Genomic DNA, 21,364 nt, shown 5'->3' with positions numbered 1-21,364 from the left:
ACCATCTTGCCCCGCCCTCCTACAATATGCTTTTATTGCTCAGAACTGTTTGTGACATTTATCCATATTGATGAATGGAACTCCAGTTCTTTAATTTAATTACTCTGTATTTAATTGGCCATAAGTAAAATAATATTTTTCTCTTTTAAATACAAATTTTGGCTAATGCGAATAATACTGCAACAAACATTCCTAAATATATCTACATACACTCATGTACAAGAGTTTTTCTAAAGTATATAATTAGAAGTGGAATGCTAGATAAAAGGTTATACATGTTATTGTATCTCTGTGAAGCAGGTATACCAATTTACATTCCCATCAACAATGTATATTGCCCCATACTCCTGTCAAACCCAATTTGATGGGGTTAAATATGGTATTCTTGTTTTATTTACATTTTTCTGATTCCTAGTAAGGTTGAGTGTCTTTTCCATGGTTTATTGGCTATTTGGTGTCTGCAAATTGCGTCTTCATATCCTTCACCTATTTTCTATTAGGCTATTTCTTTTTATTATTAATTTGAGAAACTTCTTTATATATTCTGGATTCAAATCTTCTGTCAGTTATGTGTATTTCAAATTTTCTCCCATTCTGTGGCTTGTTTTGTTAATGCTGTTTATGGTGTTTTTGTTGTAAAGAAGTTTTAGATCGCAGAGTAGTCAAGTTTTTTAATCCTTTCTTTAAAAGCTTAGCTTTTTTTTGTATTTTTATATCTCTAAGAAATACTTCTCTACTGTGAATCATTACGGGTCCCATATTTTCTGAAAAATTTTGCTTTAATTTATTTGGAATTTATCTTTGTGTTTGGTGTGAGAAGGAGATCTCTTTTTATTTTTCTTATTTGGATATCCAATTTATTCAGCAGCATTTACTGATTAGTTTACTCTTTTCCTAATAATTCGCAATACCCCTACTATTTCCATAGGCATACGTGTTTCTGGTTGTGCCCGTTTGAATGTATTATGTCCCCCCAAATGCCATTATCTTTGATGTAATCTTGTGTGGGCAGATGTTATTGGTGTTGATTAGACTGTAATTCTTTGAGTGTTTCTTTGGATGCGCCCCACCCAGCTGTGGGTGACGACTCTGACTGGATAATTTCCATGGAGGTGTTGTTCCGCCTATTCGGGGTGGGCCTGGGTTGAGTCACTGGAGCTGTATAGATGAGCTGATGGGCAGAGGGAACTCTGCAGCTGTGAGTGACATTCTGAAGAGGAGCTACAGTCAACAGGGACACTTTGAAGAAAGCACAGGAGCTGAGATGAGAGACAGTTTGCAAACCGCCATTGAAAGCAGACTCTTGCTCCAGAGAAGCTGAGAGAGGACAAATATCCCAAGTGCAACTAAGAGTGACATTTTTGAGGAACTGCAGCCTAGAGAGGAACGTCCTGGGAGAAAGCCATTTTGAAACCAGAACTTTGGAGCAGACGCCAGCCCCATGCCTTCCCAGCTAACAGAGGTTTACCAGACACCATTGGCCATCCTCCAGCGAAGAGAGGAACGTCCTAGGAGAAAGACATTTTGAAACCAGAACTTTGGAGCAGATGCCAGCCACGTGCCTTCCCAGCTAACAGAGGTTTAACAGACACCATTGGCCATTCTCCAGTGAAGGTACCTGATTGCTGATGTGTTACCTTGGACACTTCATGGTCTTAAGACTGTAACTGTGTAACCAAATAACCCCCCTTTCCTGAAAGCCAATCCATCTCTGGTGTTTTGCATTCCGGCAGCATTAGCAAATTAGAACACTGGCTTAGTATTCTGTTTCATTGGCATTCCTCTGCCAATGCTACACTATTTCTATTCTTTTTTTTGATTCAACTGGTTTATTTCACCAACCTTTGAAGATCACAGCCTTCCATCTTTTAATTTTTTTTTTTCTCTTTCCTTCACACTTCAGATTTGCCTGAGAGGTGACATAAAACTAACAGGGCTAAGGCTCTCAGTTACTGGAAAAATGCAGGAAAGGAGAAGGGGATGGCCTGTACCCACTTCCTCCTTCCAATTTACCTCCACAGCTTCAGGCAGTCTTACTTGGTGTATGCGTTTCCTTTGTAACAAAGCACTATAAGTTGGTTGGCTGTAAACAATAGAAATGTGTTCATTCTCTCACAGTTCTGGAAGCTAGAAGTCTGAAATCAAGGTGGCAACTGTGCTATACTCCCTCTGAAGGCTCTGGAGAAGAATCCTTCCTTGCCTCTTCCTAGATTCTGGTGGTTGCTGGCAATCCTTGGTGTTCCTTGGCTTGTATTGGCATCACTCCAATCTCTGTTTCCATCTTCACATGGCCTTCTTCCCTGTGAGTGTCTATGTCTCCAAATCTCCCTCTCCTTACAAAGAAACCATTCATTGGATTTAGGACCTATCTGTAATGCAGTATGACCGCATCTTAGCTTGGTTACATATGCAAAGACCCTATTTACAAATCAGATCATATTCATAGGTACCTAGGGTTAGGACTTCAACAAGTCTCTTTTGGGGACACAATTCAACCCATAACACTTGGAAGTTAAGCAGGAGGAATGAGAGAAGGGATGGAGGAAACCAGAGTTGAGGCCAGAATGAATCAACACAATACAGTGTTCTAATACCAGAATAAAGGCATACATAACCTTGATGACCTGTGAGAGACTACATGCTTCCTATTACTTGAAATCATAATCACTTATTTTCTAGTACGCTTTTTGCTATTTTTATCTTATTGTTTTCCACCTTCCTGCTGGTCGTCTTCCATTTTCAATATTAGATATCAGGAATGTTTGGTGAAGAAATTACTTTTAAAATTGAAATTTAAGGTATCCATGTAAGATCTTAAGCTCCGCGGAGGAAATCTTCTGAAAACCTTATAACTACTGTATGATATTTAGAACTCTGATAATGAAATTAGTTTGATATGAGTAAAAAGATCTATATTTAAATAAATACAATTTTTAAAGTGGGAAATAAGATGTAGATTCTATTTGAAAAACTGAGCATAGGCATTCTACAATTTCTAAAGGATGAGAAAAATGGTCCAATAAAAATGACGCAAGTAACTAATAGTATGTACATAACTTTTCCCCATCTAAGACTCAAAGGAAATCATTAACTATACATATGGTATCATTAAAGTGATTAAAATGTCCTTCTCCACAAGCTATGACATTCATTCCTCTGTAAATTGCAATCTGAGAACACTCTGACATTACTTAGGAAAATATATTTAGTAACTCTTTCCTAGTCTCAAAAATGATAGAAATTATTTCAGGACATAATTAAAATGCCAGGGCAAGGTAATGATCTTTTCATAAATATACTTCCCACCTTAAATGAGTCCCCTTGTTAGGACTGTTAATAAAATCTCTATTGGCCTCAAGTAGCTTTAACGTATGAAAAAGAAATCAAACCACTGTATATGTTTACTAATACTAGGATTAAACAAAGAAGAGTAAAAAGTTAACCTGTAGAATAAATTAAATATAATTACTGTGCATGGCTTTGTGTTCAATTTTTAAACTTATCATTATAAACTACTTCTAATACAGCCTACTATTGACGATTATTTATTACAGCAGTTTTCTCAAGGCTAAATCATGGGAATGACAAGAACAATCCTTTCAACAATGGATGCTCTAATCATTTTATTAGCTTCAAGTGGATCATGTAAACAGTCACCTATTTAGACCTATAATTTTATTAGTAAAGTATAATGCATATAGATTTTTGAAAAATTAGTGGGCTTTTTTTTCCCATTTTTAAAACACAGTATCTCCATTATCTCTCTTTTCGAAAGCTTGTTAATCATAGGACCAATTCTAGAATCATGTCAGTAAGAGAAACTCAATGAATTTTTGGTTAGGAACCATTTGATTGATTTGATGTATACTAAAAACTAAACTTTATGTTGTGTGTAAAACATCTAACAAGTGATTCTTAACCTTTGTGAAGGCACATTCTTCTGACAACATGATACAGGTTGTTGAGAAAAGGACAACTTTGGGGCATACAATTTCTAGTGGTTCAGAGACTACTAGAGGCATCTAGATTCCTCATGTTCAAATGCATGAAGTTCAGATATATTTCTACTTTTATTTTAGGATACTGTCTCTGCCTGGGTTTTTATATTTACTTCTGGTTAATGAATAAAGAAATACTTTTGTGTGTATTTTTGGTTACCACATTGTTCCGGTTTGCTAATGCTGCCCTTTATGCAAAATACCAGAAATGGATTGGCATTTTTAAAGGGGGTTTATTTGGTTACAAAGTTACAGTCCTAAGGCCATAAAAGTGTCTAAATTAAGGCATCAACAAGAAGATACCTTCACTGAAGAATGGCCAATGGCATCCAGAATACCTCTTCAGCTGGGAAGGAAAGTAGCTGGTACCTACTATTCCCACGTTGCATTTCAAAATGGCATTCTCCAAAATGTTTCTGGGCTTGTCTGTCTTAGCTTCTTAGCTCCTGTACATCTAACCATCTGGGGGTCCCTTCTTATTTTCTCTGGGCTAGCATCTCTTAGCTTAGCATCTACAAAAACCTTCTGTCTGCATCTCCAAGCATCAACTTTCAATGGCCTTCTCCAAAATGTCTCTCTCAGTTGCTCTCCAAAATCTCCCCTTCTTATAGGACTCCAGTGATTTAATTAAGACCCACCCTGAATGGGTGGGGCCCATATCTCCAAGGAGATAATTTAATCAAAGATGTAGCCCACAGCTGACTGAGTCACATCTCCATGGAAACACACAATTGAAAGGTCACACCCTAATCAGAAAGATTAATAAATCTGCTCCCACCAGATTACATTAAAGAACATGTCTTTCTGGGGGACATAATATATACTAACTGGCACATTCATCAAAAATGTTTCCATTATTTGGAGAGAGTGAGGTAGAGGAGTTAGAAGAAGGAACAGCTGCTGGGATTGGTATGGATTCTTGGACTGTGTAAGGGTACAGTTAGCCCTTCAAGGGGTGAACATTTGGGAGACTATAGCTCCAAGGCAAAAAAAGGCCTGAGGGCTATTATGCTGGTAGTTAACACCAGTTAGGAAGCTGGGGTTCAGAGAACTGTTATTTGAGATCTGGTACAAGTATCTTCCCTGGACATGGAAGTAAATTAAGGGAAAAAAAGAGGGAAACCACATTTCACTGCCATGGTCAAGTGTGTAGCCTCTTATTTTTTGTTGAATCTGAAGATGCTGGATTAGCTCTAACCCTTGAATTATCATAAATTTGTGACTCTTGCATGTGTACTTATTTAATAAAAATGTGGTAACCAAAACTACACACAAAAGTATTTCTTTATTCATTAACCAGAAGTAAATGCCATAAATGGTTAAGAAGGAAGGAACCATGTCTTACCAATATTTATTACCTGGAACACAAGAGGCTTAATATATGTTTGTTGAATGAATAAATAAAGTAGAAGAAACAAAATATAGTTCATTTGTTTAAATGCCAGTTTCACTGGATATAAAATGTCTTCTTGAGTGATTTCCTTTATAGGCAATCCTTATTCCTGGATACAATGCAGTTCCTAGAAACTATATTGCAAGCTTAATCCTGACAGCACATGTATTCAATGGTTCAAAAATACCAGGTTACATGGTGGAAAGTAGTCAGTGAGTACCTAATGTCTCTGGAAGAACAGGTCTTCACTGGGCTGTGCAGACTGAACAAGAATGAAATACAGGGCAGCGGAAACTGTACTGATGGTAGGGAGTTGGGTTATCTGGGCTGTTGTCTTAGTTACAACTCCTTTACCTTGATAGCCCTTGGTTTTCTACCTGTAAAATGAGAATGTTGGACTACATTAGTTTCACAGATTCATTTTAAATCGCAAAAGCCACCCCTCCACTCTCGCCATCCCCAAAAAAGAAATTTTGAGAGAGATTCCAACAAATAAAATAGACAGGGCCGAAATGCTTTGCATGAAATTGGCCCTTCCAGTTAGCCTCTCTTGGTCCATCCCCACAGATGCCTCCATTACTCTAGGGTTCTCTGGAATACAGTTTGGAAACATGCTAGATTAGAATATTTCACCATGCTTTCTACTATAACATGCTACAACTCTACAATTCTATTAGTGGTAATATGCGGAGTGACAAAAAGTAAAGACTAGTTATATATAGGCTGAACTATCATCCATTTTTAGACAAAGACCAAAGAACAACAAAAAACTGTTTAACTGGAGTCAGTAGAAATTCTTATCCTCTAATGGGCCCTTGTGCCTGCTAAATAGACATTTTACTCATTTCTGGTTGACTATCACATTTTTTAATTGCAATTTTATTGAGATATATTCACATACCATACAATCACCCAAAGTGTACAATCAATTGTTCACAGTATTATATAGTTGTGCATTCATCACAATCAATTTTTGAACAGTTTCATAACCCCCAAAATAAAAATAAGAATTAAAATAAAAGTAAAAAAAGAACATTCAAAATATCCCCTATCTCTCATGCCCCCTATGATTCATTTACTTTTTTTTTTTGCTTTTTTTAAAAATTAAATTCAGTTTTATTGAAATATATTCACATACCATACAATCATCCATGGTGTACAATCAACTGTTCACAGTACCATCATATAGTTGTGCATTCATCACCCCAATCGATTTTTGAACATTTTCCTTATACCAGAAAGAATAAGAATAAGAATAAAAAATAAAAGTAAAAAAGAACATCCAAATCTTCCCCCCATCCCACCCTATTTTTCATTTAATTTTTGTCCCCATTTTTCTACTCATCTGTCCATACACTGGATAAAGGGAATGTGAGCCACAAGGTTTTCACAACCACACATTCACGCCGAATAAGTCATATAGTTATACAATCGTCTTCAAGAATCTAGCCTACTGGATTGCAGTTCAACATTTTCAGATAATTCCTTCTAGCCATTCTAATACAATAAAAACTAAAAAGGATACCTTTGTTTTTCCTGTTCCTTTGTTTTATTTTATCTGGAAATGTTTTTTATATATTTTTTTATTTTTTGATAAAGTTAATCACAAAAAAGGGATATCTATATATGCATAAAAATAACCTCCAGAATGACCTCTTGACTCAATCTGAAGACTCTCAGTCACTGAAATTTTATTTTGTTTCATTTCTCTTCCCACTTTTGGTCAAGAAGGCTTTCTCAATCTCACGATGCTGGGGTTCAGGCTCATCCCTGGGAGTCATGTCCCACATAGAGGGGAGGGCAGCAAGTCCACCTGCTGAGTTGGCTTAGATAGAGAGGCCATATCTGAGCAACAAAAGAGGTTCTCTGAGGGTGACTCTTTGGCACAATTACAAGTAGGCTTAGCCTCTCCTTTGCAGTAACAAACTTTCTAAGGGCAAACCCCAAGATTGAGGGCTTGGCCTTCTAAATTGGTTGACTATCACATTTTTAACAGAGGCTGTGTTGAACATTTTTCTCAAACGCCTAGCCTCACTTCCATTCTTTCAGCAGACAACCTGAAGACGTTCTTTTTTGCAGAGTGTACAAATGCCACTAATGTAAGCTCTTTTGATTTTCCTCTTCTTTACATCAAAATGTCTTTCAGTTTCTATGTAATCCTTTTTTTTTTTTTCTCTTATGGTAAAGGAAGAAACATTCACTGTTTTTTCTCCTAACCTCCTATTTGTGGTTTCATTTCTTCTCAACTCTTGGGATTTGTTCTATTAATTGTCTCCACTGTTTCTTATATATTTCACCTATCCCTTTTTATAAGCTTGTTCCCCTCATAAATATATAGAAGTCTCTCCATTTCTTAAAACAACCCTGAGTCTAGTTCTTCCTCAAAAGAGTAGTGTCCTCATATCTCTTCATTTCCTCATTCCTTTATCTATCTTTATCTATCTTTTTTTTTCTTTCAATTTTGAGTACCTATTATGTGTCAGGTACCGTGTTAATCCCTAGAGTTTCAATGGTGGATAAGACAGATGCAGTTTCTATCCTCATGGTACTTATTAAAGATCTTTAATTTTTGTAATCTGGCTTCTGCCACCACTCCAATTTAAAGCATTTGTTATTGACATTGGTGACATGTCATCTTCTTCCAGTTCATACACATAATGAAGTCAGGATAAAATCCAAGTTACTAAGAGTGCTTTGCCAATGATCAGAGCTTTCTCAAAAAAAGCTCACAGGTATTGCAAGAGCCAAAAAGTTTTCCAGGCAAAAGTTCAGGGATTAAAGAAAGACAACAATCAAGAGTAAAGAATAAGGGCACAAGAAACTAACTTTAGAATGGAATAAGGAGGGGTTTAAATTTTTTCTTTTTCCTTTTTGTTCTTATTTGAGGCAAGAGATCTGACAAAAGAACATAGAAAACGAAAGCTTAAGTATAAAATGAAAAGGGGAGGGACTTAACGAAATTGAGTAACCTAGGGAGGGATATTCTTGCTTGAAAATCAAAGTGGATTATTGCCCCTGCTTACACTTACTTGAAAGGCCTCTGTGTATCAACACTTTGAATTATACTTTCTCACTGCTGAGAACTAATCTGTGCAAGAGCTGTAGGCATCCAGTCACTGCAGCAGCAGGCTAGGGGCTGCATCTTGAACCCTTGAAAGCTTCTAAAGTAGTACAGAAACTACAAAACTACACATAATTATAAGAATATTTCAATTTAAAAGAACTAGTCAATTAAGAAAAATAATCTTATTACTTTGGCAAATGTTACTCGCAAAGATCAAGAAATAACTCCTTTCCTGAAGTTTGGATTCAGGGCTTTTGTCCCACAAACATCATTAATTTCTGGCAGATTGTAGACAGGCTATATACCTAACTTGAAAATACTGCTGCGGAGTTAAAGCAAGGGGTGATGCAATAATAAATAAACAAACAAACAAATAAATAAATTAATAAATTAATTAATTAATAAAGTACTCTGGGCTTATTTTATTGAGTCTTACTATAAAGTCTTCTGCAACTAATTGATTTACACATCATTGTTATAATACAGAAGATGATCACCTCTAAGAATGGGATTAAACCATGTGCTTCTCCAAAATAAACTTAAAAAAAAAATCTGTTTCTTAAAAGACTAGTAAAAAACTTTTGAAGTCACAGTTTAACCTTCACCTCTTACTTAAAAATGGGCTACAAAGTTAAATCCTCAATAAATTTCTAACTCCCTAAACTATTATATCCCTAAGAACTGAAACTTGCTTAAAGTAGGTGAAATTTAAAGCCTAGTATAGAAAAATTTGTCACAAATAAGAAAAACAAAATAGGGAACTCTTAAAACACGAAGAGAAGTAAAGTAGGAAATTTCATTCTCTTTTTCAAAGATTGAAAAGTTAATATATCTCCTTCAGATTGCTCACCCAAATCAATAATTAGTATACGGATGGCTGTGTCGGTCAGGGAGAGAGTTGAATTTCAAAGCAATAGATTTATGTAGCTGGTGGAACTTCTCATTACTAAAGTCAAGCATTTCATTTTTTTAATCTCTTCCATAAAACACTTCCACTGACCATACACAGACACTGGGAACATGGTTTTTCCGAAATCTACATTAGGTATCCAGCTAGAGTAAATGGAGGAACAATTCTCGAATATATGAGTGATGCTAAATTGGGTAAAGGAGAATATGACTTGAGATGTGGCTATTATGGTTATTTCAGGATTCTTGAATGAAACTTATTTGGTAAACATATAGTATTTTTTCCTTAGTAAGTGAGAGAAGCAACCTGATATATTATCTTTCTCATATATATTGTAAATTCACTAGAAACAAATCAACATGCAGAATATCGGTTATCGGAATTAATGACTTAAAAAAATATTTATGGAATTAATGGCAAAGTTTTAAAATGTCTAGAAATCCACCCATTCCCCTTCTATACCAAATGGACAAAATGGAGTATTAAAAAAATGAACATAAAATGATTTATCTCTATTCTATTTGATGAAGCATATTTAATTAAAAAAATACACTACTTCAAGTAATTTGGTCATTTAAAATAGTAGCTTTTTAGCTAATTGGACTTAAAATTATCAGTGTGTTAATATGATGATTTTTGCTGCACAAGGCTGGTATCTAATCCCACAAAATTCTATTTCTCTGCAAGGGATTTAATAATATATTCAAAGTAATTAGTTTCTAGGGAAAATATTATGAAGGAAAGCAGGACTTACCAAAGAAAAAAAAAAAACAACAATATTGAAAATCAAACAGAATTGTTACTTACAATTAGCTGTTTCAATCCAACAAAAGATTGTTCTACTGAGTTGGCCTTTAAGACTTGTCTTTTTGCTGCAGCTTGTTCACCCAGGAAGCGAAGCATTAAGTCTTTAACTGCATCTCCCTTGAAAGAATATAAGAAAAATATGTCAAGACAATAAAATGTTAATTAAACTCAGCTAACAAGAACCCATTAGCCAAAAACACTTTTTTATCCATTGGTTTATGGAGGACAAAAAGTGGTTATACTATAGTAAAACTTCAACTAACCAGAAGCTAAATACCATAATTATTAATAAAATATATACAGTATTTTTAGAATTGTCCTTTATTTTGAAGAGGAAATGGTAAATAATCACCACACTTAATAGGCTTAAAGTAAGAGGCAAAATTAAGCCGGCAGAATAGCTTCAGGTGACGGCTTTAGGGGGGCATCCCATGAGTTTGAAGTAACATTCCTGGGGATAATAGTAACTGAAGAGGAATAAAATGTGGTGGCAGGGGCTCATGCTGAAGCAGGGAGCCTTCAACAGCAGCTCTGCTCAAATCCCACCAATTCACCAAGGTTGCCTGGGACTCTATGAAAGCCTTTAGGGCCCAGGGCTAAAGAAATCAAGCTAACAACATTGGGACGCCAGCCTTCTTTTCAGTAAGTTTACTCCCCAAACCAAAGGAAAACAGAAGACTCTCTTTTCCCAGTAAGTACTTTATCAGTACTTTATAACCTTGCTCAGCCACTTCCTCTGCTCGTAAGAGACAGGAGGGGCACACTTGAATTTGCACACCAGGGAAGGGTCCATATTAGCCTCGATATTGGGGCAATTTCTATTTCATAATGACTTCTCAAATGATACTGATGCCAGAGATAAAGAACATTATAAGCGGGCTTTGAAACATGTTACTCTAAAGGGAAGAAACAGAAAAGCAACGGGAAGAGGGGAAAAGGGTGCTTTTTTTGAGGTTAAGGGAACAAAGAGATGAACCAATGACCTGGAATGTCTGGGGAAAAATCTTTTAAGCTGATGTGAAATATGGGAATGTTCCAAAGAAAGAAATCCAAGTGTTTTAGCATTTCTAAGCTAATATAATTCCCCATGGCTAAAGGAGAAAGGTAAAACAAGGCAAAGCTGGGAGTTACCAGTTTAAAAGACATATGGGAAAAGGGTCTCATCATGCTAAAGCATTAAGGTGTAAATATCTATGGGCTTACGTACTATGTTGGTGACTGTACCACAAAGCTGTAGAAAGAATCCTAGAAATAAGGGAAATGCTCTGTAGACATAATGCATGTAAGTGTATCTGCATGAAGAACATCTCATTTAGGTACCAAGCCCACTGCTTAGTGGCTGACCCCTCAAGGAGACGTGGCAATGCACAGGCAATGCAGCATTCTTGTAAAGGTGTTCGTGTACCAAGGAGAATTTGCCAGAATGGTAGGAGGACAAATAGCTGTGACATGAAGGGAGCTCTGAAACAGCCATCTCCCTTTCCTGCCACTGCCCTAGGAAGGGTACTGGGGCTGGGGAGTAGCCACTCTGAGGTTTCTGAAATGCATGATGACAGGGTTCAGAGGCAGCCCAGTGTCAGCTTGCCCTTCCTGTGACATGCAGCTCTCAGCTTCCAGAAGGGCGTGCGGGGCTCCGCACAAGAGTATCCTTGAGGGCTACTGACAGAGAAATATAAGCACAAAAGCCCTGAGGTTTCTAGAACTCCCCAGTGAGCCTGAGAGAGAAACAAAAACTAGGACAACCTCGAGAGGTGTTGGACAAGGCCAAAATCTTTCCATCTCAGCAAAAAAAGTCTGCCTTTGAACCACAGGAAAGCTAATGCGATTACTGCAGGTAGACAACAGGGGAGCAAATGGTGACTGAGGATGAAGAGAAAATTTCAAAACATATCCTGCATAGACTTCACAATTGTCCAAGTTCCCTTCCCATTGTTTTTCTATTTTTGTTGGAAAGAAAAAAAAAAGTATAGAACTGGTTCCACTTACAAGCAAGGTTATTCAATCTTTTGCTATCTTCCAAAATGGTGAAACTAATAATAATAAAAAAAGATACTATAAAGACTATGTTAGCAAGAGATGCAGAAAAGCTGCTGAAATTGCCTGCTTCTCCCTTTATACTGACACCCTTCTATCGAGAAAAAGAAACTGACAGCCTGTGGCAGAGAGATTCTGGTGGCTCTAGGTGACACTTCTATTTCTTCCCCTGGGTGCAAAGCCTGCTTAAAGAGGCCAAACTACACATCTTCTTATACTGGGAAAAAGATCTGCAAGCAGCAATTTTGTAATTTTTGCTTTTAGAGAGTAAGGCGAAATACTTCAAATGCCAGAGCTGCAAAACTAACTGATCTATGAGGGATAATTAAAGGGCAAAATAAAAAGAGCTCAGACATATGGCTCCATAAAGCTTTGCAAGAATGTAACTTGTATTAGACAAAGAGCATTATCTGAGCCAGAGGAGCAAGGAACTAGGTAAAGAGCAAAATCTTAATGCTGGTGAGGGAAGACCAATTTAATTCCTCCATTCCTGAGACAGTCTCAGCTAATTAGGCAACACTGCAAAAAACCTTTTTCTCTTAAAATTCCCTAGTAACTAACATTTTGGTTACCTCAGGAAGTTCCTGAGATATAAGCATATATATGATTAACAAATATCCCATTTATGAAAGTCGAAAGAGATGACAAACATTATCTGACAAACATAACTACTGCTATGTAACTAAACTAAAGGTAATCAATGGCTCTGTGGGATCACAATATCATTTACTCCATATCTGTCAATTGTTATTGGAATGAGGGGAGTACATTTTATCCCACAGGGATTTTTAGATAGCTAATGTTGCTGACGGTTTCCACAGAGCTGCACCTAGGATGGGATCTGCCTAGAACACAATGGATTCTTTCAAAACAGGAAAACATGAACTAAGAGCCTAGTTTATCTAAGGCAATGCCAGTGGAATATGGGGGAAGATAAATGTGGACAAATCAGGGATCACTCAGTATGTGGCAAAGAAGAATGACACTTCCTTCCCCTGGTCAGATGCATGTATGGAAAAGCATGTGTTTGGTTCCCACAGCTATCAGAAGGTGGCAGGCCTATTACCCCTCCTGCAATGCTGGGATGGTCCTAGCAATCCCTTCTTGATTTTAATGGCCAAAGACAAAACAGAACTCAAAGTGGCTGAGTCAAGGTGTGTAGGCCTTACAGTCTGAGAAACCCAAAGAAACAAGTTGCCATGAAGCAGATCCCATCCCAGAAAGGGACCTTGAACACAAGTTACAGTGATGCTCCAGCTGAACAAGGTCTGCTAAATACACAGGGACCGTGCATTTGGTGAAACTGGGAGTCTGCATTCTGAAAACAAGTGAGTGAGCCTGCTGAAAGTCCGGCAGCCATGCTGCAGTGTGGGGAAACTGTGGGTTGGAGTTTGGAGACGGACTAGTTCTTTTTAAGAAAACAAAGCAAAACAAAACAAAAAAACCCGGGAGCAGCTGCAGATATGGCAGTGAGAACAGTGCAGTGAAGTGTGGCGGGAGCAGACCTTTCGAACGCTTCAATATCTGGCATGGAAGATAGCCCTTCCTGCAATTGCTGCTAATTGTCTTGGAGCCAGGAGGGCAGAGGGGAGCCAAAAGGAGAAAGAAACCGCGCCCCTTGCAGCCATCTTCCAGGTGGGCTGGGGATGCTCCTGCCTGGGGCCAGAGCCACAGCCCAGAGCCATGACAAGGGTCCCAGCATGATGGGGAGTGTTTCCCGTAATACATGCACACGCCACAATATCGGGTGCCTTTAGTGCACCCATAGCTAATTGTCCCAGAGCTGGGAAGGCGGAGCTGTGCAAAAAGGGGGAAATTAACACGCCCCTTTCAGCCATCTTTACAGCAGACTGGGAACACCCCTGCAAGGCCTGGTGGCCCAGGGCTTCCCTGGACGGCAGGCGTACATTTGTGACGTGGCACAGCCTTCCCTCAGCAAAGGTCCTGGAAGATCACGGCTGGGAAGAGGGACCCGTTTGGAAATCCCAGGGACCCTACGCCAACACCAAGGACTTGTGGATCAGCGGCAGAGACAATCTGTGGCGAGATTGAAATGAAGGTTTAAACTCTTACAGCAGCCTTAAATCTCTGGAAACACCTGGGAGGTTTGATTATTAAAGCTGTCCTGCCTCCCTAACCACTCAGACACATGCCCCACATTCAAGGCGGACAGCAACAACACACCCAAACTTGGTGCACCAATTGAACCCCACAAGAATCAGAACCCCACACACCAAAAAGACAAACTTGGGGAGAACTGACTTGAGGGGAATAGGTGACTCATGGACGCCATCTGCTGGTTAGAGAAAGTGTACACCACCAAGCTATGGATCTGACAAATTAAAGATTGGTGTTTTTCATATCTTGAAAGAATCCTATCAAGTAAAGCAAATGCCAAGAGGCCAAAAACAACAGAAAATTTTAAAGCATATGATAAAACCAGACGATATGGAGAACCCAAACCCAAACACCCAAATCAAAAGATGAGAGGAGACATGATACTTGAAGCAATTAATCAAAGAACTAAAGACAAACAACGAGAGCATGGCACAGGATATAAAGGACATGAAGAAGAGCATGGCACAGGATATAAAGGACATGAAGAAGACCCTGGAAGAGCATAAAGAAGAACTTGCAAAAGTAAATAAAAAAATAGATGATCTCATGGAAATAAAACAAACTGTTGACCAAATCAAAAAGATCCTGGATACTCATAGTACAAGACTAGAGGAAGCTGAACAACGATTCAGTGTACTTGAGGACCACAGAACAGAAAATGAAAGAACAAAAGAAAGAATGGGGAAAAAAATTGAAAAAATTGAAATGGATCTCAGGGATAAGACAGATAAAATAAAACATCCAAATTTAAGACTCATTGGTGTCCCAGAAGGGGAAGAGAAGGGTAAAGGTCTAGAAAGAGTGTTCAAAGAAATTGGTGGGGAAAACTTCCCAAACCTTCTACACAATATAAATACACAAAGCATAAATGCCCAGCAAACTCCAAATAGAATAAATCCAAATAAACCCACTCCAAGACATATTCTGATCATACTGTCAAATACTGAAGAGAAGGAGTAAGTTCTGAAAGCAGCAAGAGAAAAGCAATTCACCACATACAAAGGAAACAACATAAGACTAAGTAGTGAGTACTCAGCGGCCACCATGGAGGCGAGAAGGCAGTGGCATGACATATTTAAAATTCTGAGAGAGAAAAATTTCCAACCAAGAATACTTTATCCAGCAAAACTCTCCTTCAAATTTGAGGGAGAGCTTAAATTTTCCATAGACAAACAAATGCTGAGAGATTTTGCTAAAAAAAGACCTGCCCTACTTCAGATTCTAAAGGGAGCCCTACCAACAGAAAAGCAAAGAAAGGAGAGAGAGAGAGAGAGAGAGAAATTTAACAGACATATACAGAACATTACATCCCAAATCACCAGGACACACATTCTTCTCTAGTGATCACGCATCTTTCTCCAGAAGAGACCATAGGCTGGGACATAAAACAAGCCTTAATAAATTAAAAAAAATTGAATATATTCGAAGCACATGGAATACAAATAGAAGTCAATAACCATCAGAGACTTAGAAAATTCACAAACACCTGGAGGGTAAAAATGAGGGGGAGATGAAAACATTCCCGGATAATCAAAAGCTGAGGGACTTCATCACCAGTAGATCAGTCCTATAAGAAACACTAAACAGAACTGTGCAGGTTGAAGGGAAGGGACACTAAACAATTGACTGAAACCACATGAAGAAATAAAGATTTCCAGTAAAGATCACATGGTAAATATAAATACCAATACTACTGTATTTCTGATTTGTAACTCCACTATTTACTTCCTACAGGATATAAAATACATAAATTGTAATGATAAATCAGTGGTTTTGGACTCAATGTAAAATATGTAATTTTTGACAAGAACTACATAAAGGTGGGGGGATGGAGGAATATAGGAACATAGTTTATGTGTCCTATTGAAGTTAAGTTGGTATCAAAGAAAACAAGATTGTTATAGATTTAAGATGTTAAATTTAAGCCCCTCAGTAAACACAAAGAAAGTATCAGAGAATATGACCATAGAGATGAAAAGTAGAGTACGGGTTATGAGAAGTGGGGGAATGGGCAATGGAGAGTTAATAAGAAATGAGTGTAGGGTTTCTGTTTGGGGTGAAGGGAAATTTCTAGTAATGGATGGCGGGAAGGTGATGGCATTGCAACATTCTGAATGTGATTAATCCCACTAATGGAATGCTAGGGAGGGGTTAGAATGAGAAGATTTAGGCTGTATACATGTTTCCACAATTGGAAAAAAAAAAAAAAAAGACAGTCTAAATAGATAATGACAATTAAATGCCAGAGATGATCCTGGATGGTATCTGAGGATGGGGGAGAGGAGGCTCAAAGGGACACAGTTGGGACATAAGAAAAAAAAAAAAGGAAATATAGAATGTAAGCTTTGTATCAATGTTGAATGTTTTGAACATCTTAGCTGCACTTAATGTGATTGCATAAAAGAATGTTCTTGTTCACAGGAAATGTATATGTGAATTATATTGTTTGTTCAAGGATGTGTGCAGCTAGCTCTCATGTTCAGAAGACAGAGCAATAGATGATGGATGATAGGGAGGGAGGGAAAGAAAGAAATGGTGGTATGACAGGAAGTTAAAGTTGGTGGATTGGGGTATCAGGGGAGGGGGTCAGAGTATGCTGGAGTTCTTTGTATGGGGTTTGTATTGTTTTTGCAACTGTTCCTGTAAGTTTGAATTTATTTCAAAATTAAAAAAAAAAAAAAAAAAGGAAAAGAAAAACCCCATCCAAACCCAAGGATGTGGAGAAACTGGAATGCTCATGCATTTCTGGTGGGACTGTAAAATAGTGCAGCTGCTTTGGAAAACAGTTTGGTAGTTCCTCAAAATGTTAAATATGGAGTTACCATATGACTCTGCAATTCTACTCCTTGGTATATACCCAAAAGAAATAGAAATACACACAAAAACTTGTAGGTGAATGTTCATAGCAGCATTATTAAAAGCCAAAAAGTGGAAAACAACCAAAATGTCCATCAACTTGATGAATGGATAAATAAACTCCTGTATATCTATACAATCGGAAATTATTTGGCAATAAAAAGGAAAGAAGTACCGATTCATGCTACAACATGGATGGACCCTGAAAACTGTATGCTAAATGAAAGAAGCCAGTCACAAAAAAACATATTATATGATTCTCTTTATATGAACTATCCAGAATAGGTAAATCTATAGAGACAAATAGATTAGTAGTTAGTAAGGTGGGAAGTTGGGGGGATTGGGGAGTGACTGCTAATGGGTATGGGTTATTTTGGGGGGATGACAAAAATGTTTGAAAATTGTGGTGATGGTTGCACAACTCTGTGGAAATATGAAAAATCAATGAATTGCACACTCTAAATATAATACGTGGATTATATCTTAATAAAGCCATAAAAAAACAAAGCCCAATTCTCATTTCTTATGGTACCTTAAACAATTTAAGAGAATGCTTTAATAAGTAAATGAACTTCAGAAGTGTTATAAAATGGTTTTGGACTGGCCTCTCCACATCTTTTCTCGCTCACTCACATGTTTCAATTTAATTAAGCATTCTTTAGTTTATGAAAGGGCAAAGAGAACCATTTGTGTGTGAGATGAACAAGAGGGGATAGTGACTTCTGTTTCTATTATACAGTAAGGACTGGATTTACCTCCTGAAGTACAGAACTAGAACACTGGGCAATATAAATGAAACAATTATTCCAGACACAGCAAAGCACTGTGATCCCTGGGAGAAGGGAAAAAATATTAGTTGAGCCTCTGAATTCAAAAGTACTTTTTGGACCACAGTGTTAAGAGGGGAATCCCAGGCAGAGCACGATGAACTCACTGAGTAGAGGAGACATTTTGGAGTTTGAGAAGGCTGATGTGGCTGAATTTGCAGGCCAGAGAACTTGAAAGGAGGGAGCAACATAGAGAAAGAGCTCCAATTCCCATGACTTTGTTGTTTAATACTAAGCTGCATACACATAAGGTGAAACACCATGAGACCGGGTGTGAGGTCAGGGGAGCTGTGTATGGAACAACAACTGAATTCACGCAGGGCTTAAAGATGTTTGTGTTTGGGCCAGCCAGTAGGAGGAGTTCTGGTTGAACACTCAGGGCATTCAGTATAGACTCCAGAAAGGTCACCACAAGAGTAAAACCTTCTTTAAACTCACACTAAAATGTTTAAAAACAAGCTTCTAAAGGAAAATAACTTAATAGCCTGCTAAAAAAAAGTGTAACTCTTTTTGAAGGAAGACAATAAAATCCAGACACTCAACAACATAAAGTTCACAATGTCCAGTATCTATTAAAAATCACTAGACATATAAAGAACCAGGCAAATGTGACCCATAGCAAGAGAAAAATTAAACAACAGAAATAGACAAAATCTCATCAAAGTCATTTATGGGTGTGGTCTGTCCTGGGCAAAATTCCTTTACATCCCATGGACTTGTGAAACCTAGAAAACAAGTTATTTGCTTCCAAAACACAATGGTGGGGCAAGCATAGGGGAGATTTTCTGATTCCAGAAGGGAGAAATTGGGAGGAAAACAAGGGTCATGAGTCTCAGGCAAGTCTGAAACCCAGCACTCCATTCGATTTCAAGGCCTGAGAGTCATCTGTGGATTGATACTCTGTCCTCTCGGCCTAATGGAGAAGCAGCCCTACCCTTTTCAAGTGCTTGCATTGCAGCCATGCTCTCCCCAAACTCGGGGGTGCAGGCCCCAACCCCTGAAAGCATTTGGATGGCAGTGAAGCTTTCTGTGAATACTGGGGCATAGGCCTCACCATCACCAAGCAATGGAGTGGTGGTGTTCTTCCCAAACACTCTACCTCAATATTAAGGTGCACGGCCGGTCCCCCTCCAAGTGCTGGGGTGGATTTGAGCTTTCCATATATGTGAGTGGGCCTACTCTCTTGGTGTGAGTTCTTTTTGGCCTAGACTTCTGCTTCCATGATTCCACCCCTTAAGTTATTCTTCCTTCAATTTGTCCCTTCTCTGTTCCTTTTAGTGAAGGCTGGCAGCAGTTCTGCTCCTATGAATTTTGTAGATTCTTTGTTGGCTTTGTATGCAGTTCAGTGTGGTCCAAACCATCAGACAAAATGACTTTCCACAGATCCTTCCTGGATAACTGCATTTTCAATCCTGACTTTCGCTGATGTCCGACTGGATATATATTCAGCCATGCCCTCTTCAGCAAAGGGTTGTTCAGGTAAATCCTTACATGAACCCTGTTTGCTGGGGATTCACTTCTTGGAATGTCAGGGAGGTCCCTGATAGAGCTACATCTGGCCCTAGTCTCAGAGCACACTGTTTGGTAGCTGACAATTTTCAAAGTCATCAATTTCTGATTCTTTTGTATTTAAGAGTTTACTTCTTGGCTTACCCCTTTCATCTTGCATTTTACCATAAGCTGCAAGGAGAAACCAGACTGCACCTTCCTTCTGTTCTTGGCTTAGAAATCTCCTTAGCTAAATATCAAGTTCATCATTTGCAAGTTCTGCATTCCATCTGACATCAAAACCCAATTTCGCCAAGTTCTCTGCCAATTTATAACAAGGATCACCTTTCCTACAATTTCTAATAATACATTCATTATTTCCTTCTAAGGCCTCATTGGAAGTACATTTAACGTCCACATTTCTACCAACAAGTCTCTTCAAAGCAATCTAGGCTTTTTCTATCAAGTGCCTCACAATTTTTCCATCCTCTACCCATTACCCAATTCCAAAACCATTTCCACATTTTTAGGTATTTGTAATTGCAGCACCCCACTCCCAGTACCAAAAACTGTCTTAGTTTTCAAGATGCTAAGATAAATACCACACAATGGGTTGGCTTAACAGAAGAAATCTATTGGCTCATGGCTTCAGAGGCTAGAAGGCGTGCTTCCTCCAGGGTCAAGAACATTCTGGAGGGTTGGCAATCTTTAGGGTTCCTTGGCTTTTCTGTCACATAGTGATGTCCTCTCTTTTCTCTTCCAGATTCCATTTCCTTTGGCTTCCAGCTCCTCTGTGTGGCTTTCTCTTCACAAAGCCTCCGGTAATAGGATTGAGGCCTAACCTCATTCAGTCAGGCCACACCTCAACTAAAAATAACGTCTTCAAGAGGTCCTATTTAAAATGGGTTCATACCCACAGGAATGGATTAAGATTAAGAACTTGTTTTTTCTGTGGTACACACTTCAACCTACCAAAGCAACTAATTACAAAGCTTCAAAATACATGATGCATGTTGATAGGATCATGTGATGTTCCTTCTTTAGCTTGTTGGTATGGTGGATTACATTGACTGATTTGTGAATATTGAGCTAGTGTGGAATGAATCACACTTGGTCATATTGTGTAAAAACAAACAAACAAACAAAAATATATGATTTAGTGTTCTAGTTTGCTAATGCAGCCGGAATGGAAAACCCCAGAAATGGAATGGCTTTTATAAAAGGGGGTTTATTTGGTTACACAGTTATAGTCTTAAGGCCATAAAGTACCCAACAATCGGGTACCTTCACTGGAGGATGGCCAATGGTATCTGGAAAACCTCTGTTAGCTGGGAAGGCACGTGGCTGGCATCTGCTCCAGAGTTCTGGTTTCAAAATGGCTTCCTCCCAGGACGTTCCTCTCTAGGCTTCAGCTTCTCTCCAAAATGTCCCTCTGAGCTGCTCTGAGCTCCTTCTGTTTGTGAGTTCTTTTATAAGACTTCAGTGATTAAATCAAGACCCACCCTGAATGGGCGGGGTCCATATCTCCACAGAAATAATTTAATCAAACAGGTCACCCACAGTTGACTGAGTCACATCTCCACGGAAATGCTCAATCAAAAGATTCCAACCTAATCAACACTAATACATCAGCCCCCACAAGATCCATTAAAGAATATGGCTTTTGGGGGGGAATAATACATCCAAACTGGCACAGTGATGAATACAATTACATGAGTTGTGTGTTAGTTCTTCCAGAGAATCACTGAACCTAAAGGTGGTCTTGGGGACTCCTGAAACAACTTCTGGATTCATTTTGTGAGGCTGGAATTATCTACTACCAAGCCCAGACAAAAATATTAAAAGACAACAGATCATATGCCTCAGGAA

The 21,364-nt window shown here is 38.3% G+C and overlaps 1 protein-coding gene across 1 annotated transcript in view; it reads right to left on the bottom strand.

Moving 5' to 3' along the window:
• TRAPPC12 (trafficking protein particle complex 12) overlaps nt 1-21,364 on the bottom strand; it is a 146,791-nt gene that overhangs the window by 107,139 nt on the left and 18,288 nt on the right. The window contains exon 3 of the mRNA XM_037812891.1: nt 10,173-10,289. Within this exon, the coding sequence (XP_037668819.1) occupies nt 10,173-10,289 (117 nt within the window). The remainder of the gene's footprint in view (nt 1-10,172; nt 10,290-21,364) is intronic.

This window comes from Choloepus didactylus, chromosome 20 (assembly GCF_015220235.1).
Source record: "Choloepus didactylus isolate mChoDid1 chromosome 20, mChoDid1.pri, whole genome shotgun sequence".
Classification (NCBI taxonomy): Eukaryota; Metazoa; Chordata; class Mammalia; order Pilosa; family Megalonychidae; genus Choloepus; species Choloepus didactylus.
This window is presented reverse-complemented; position numbering and strand designations above follow the sequence as displayed.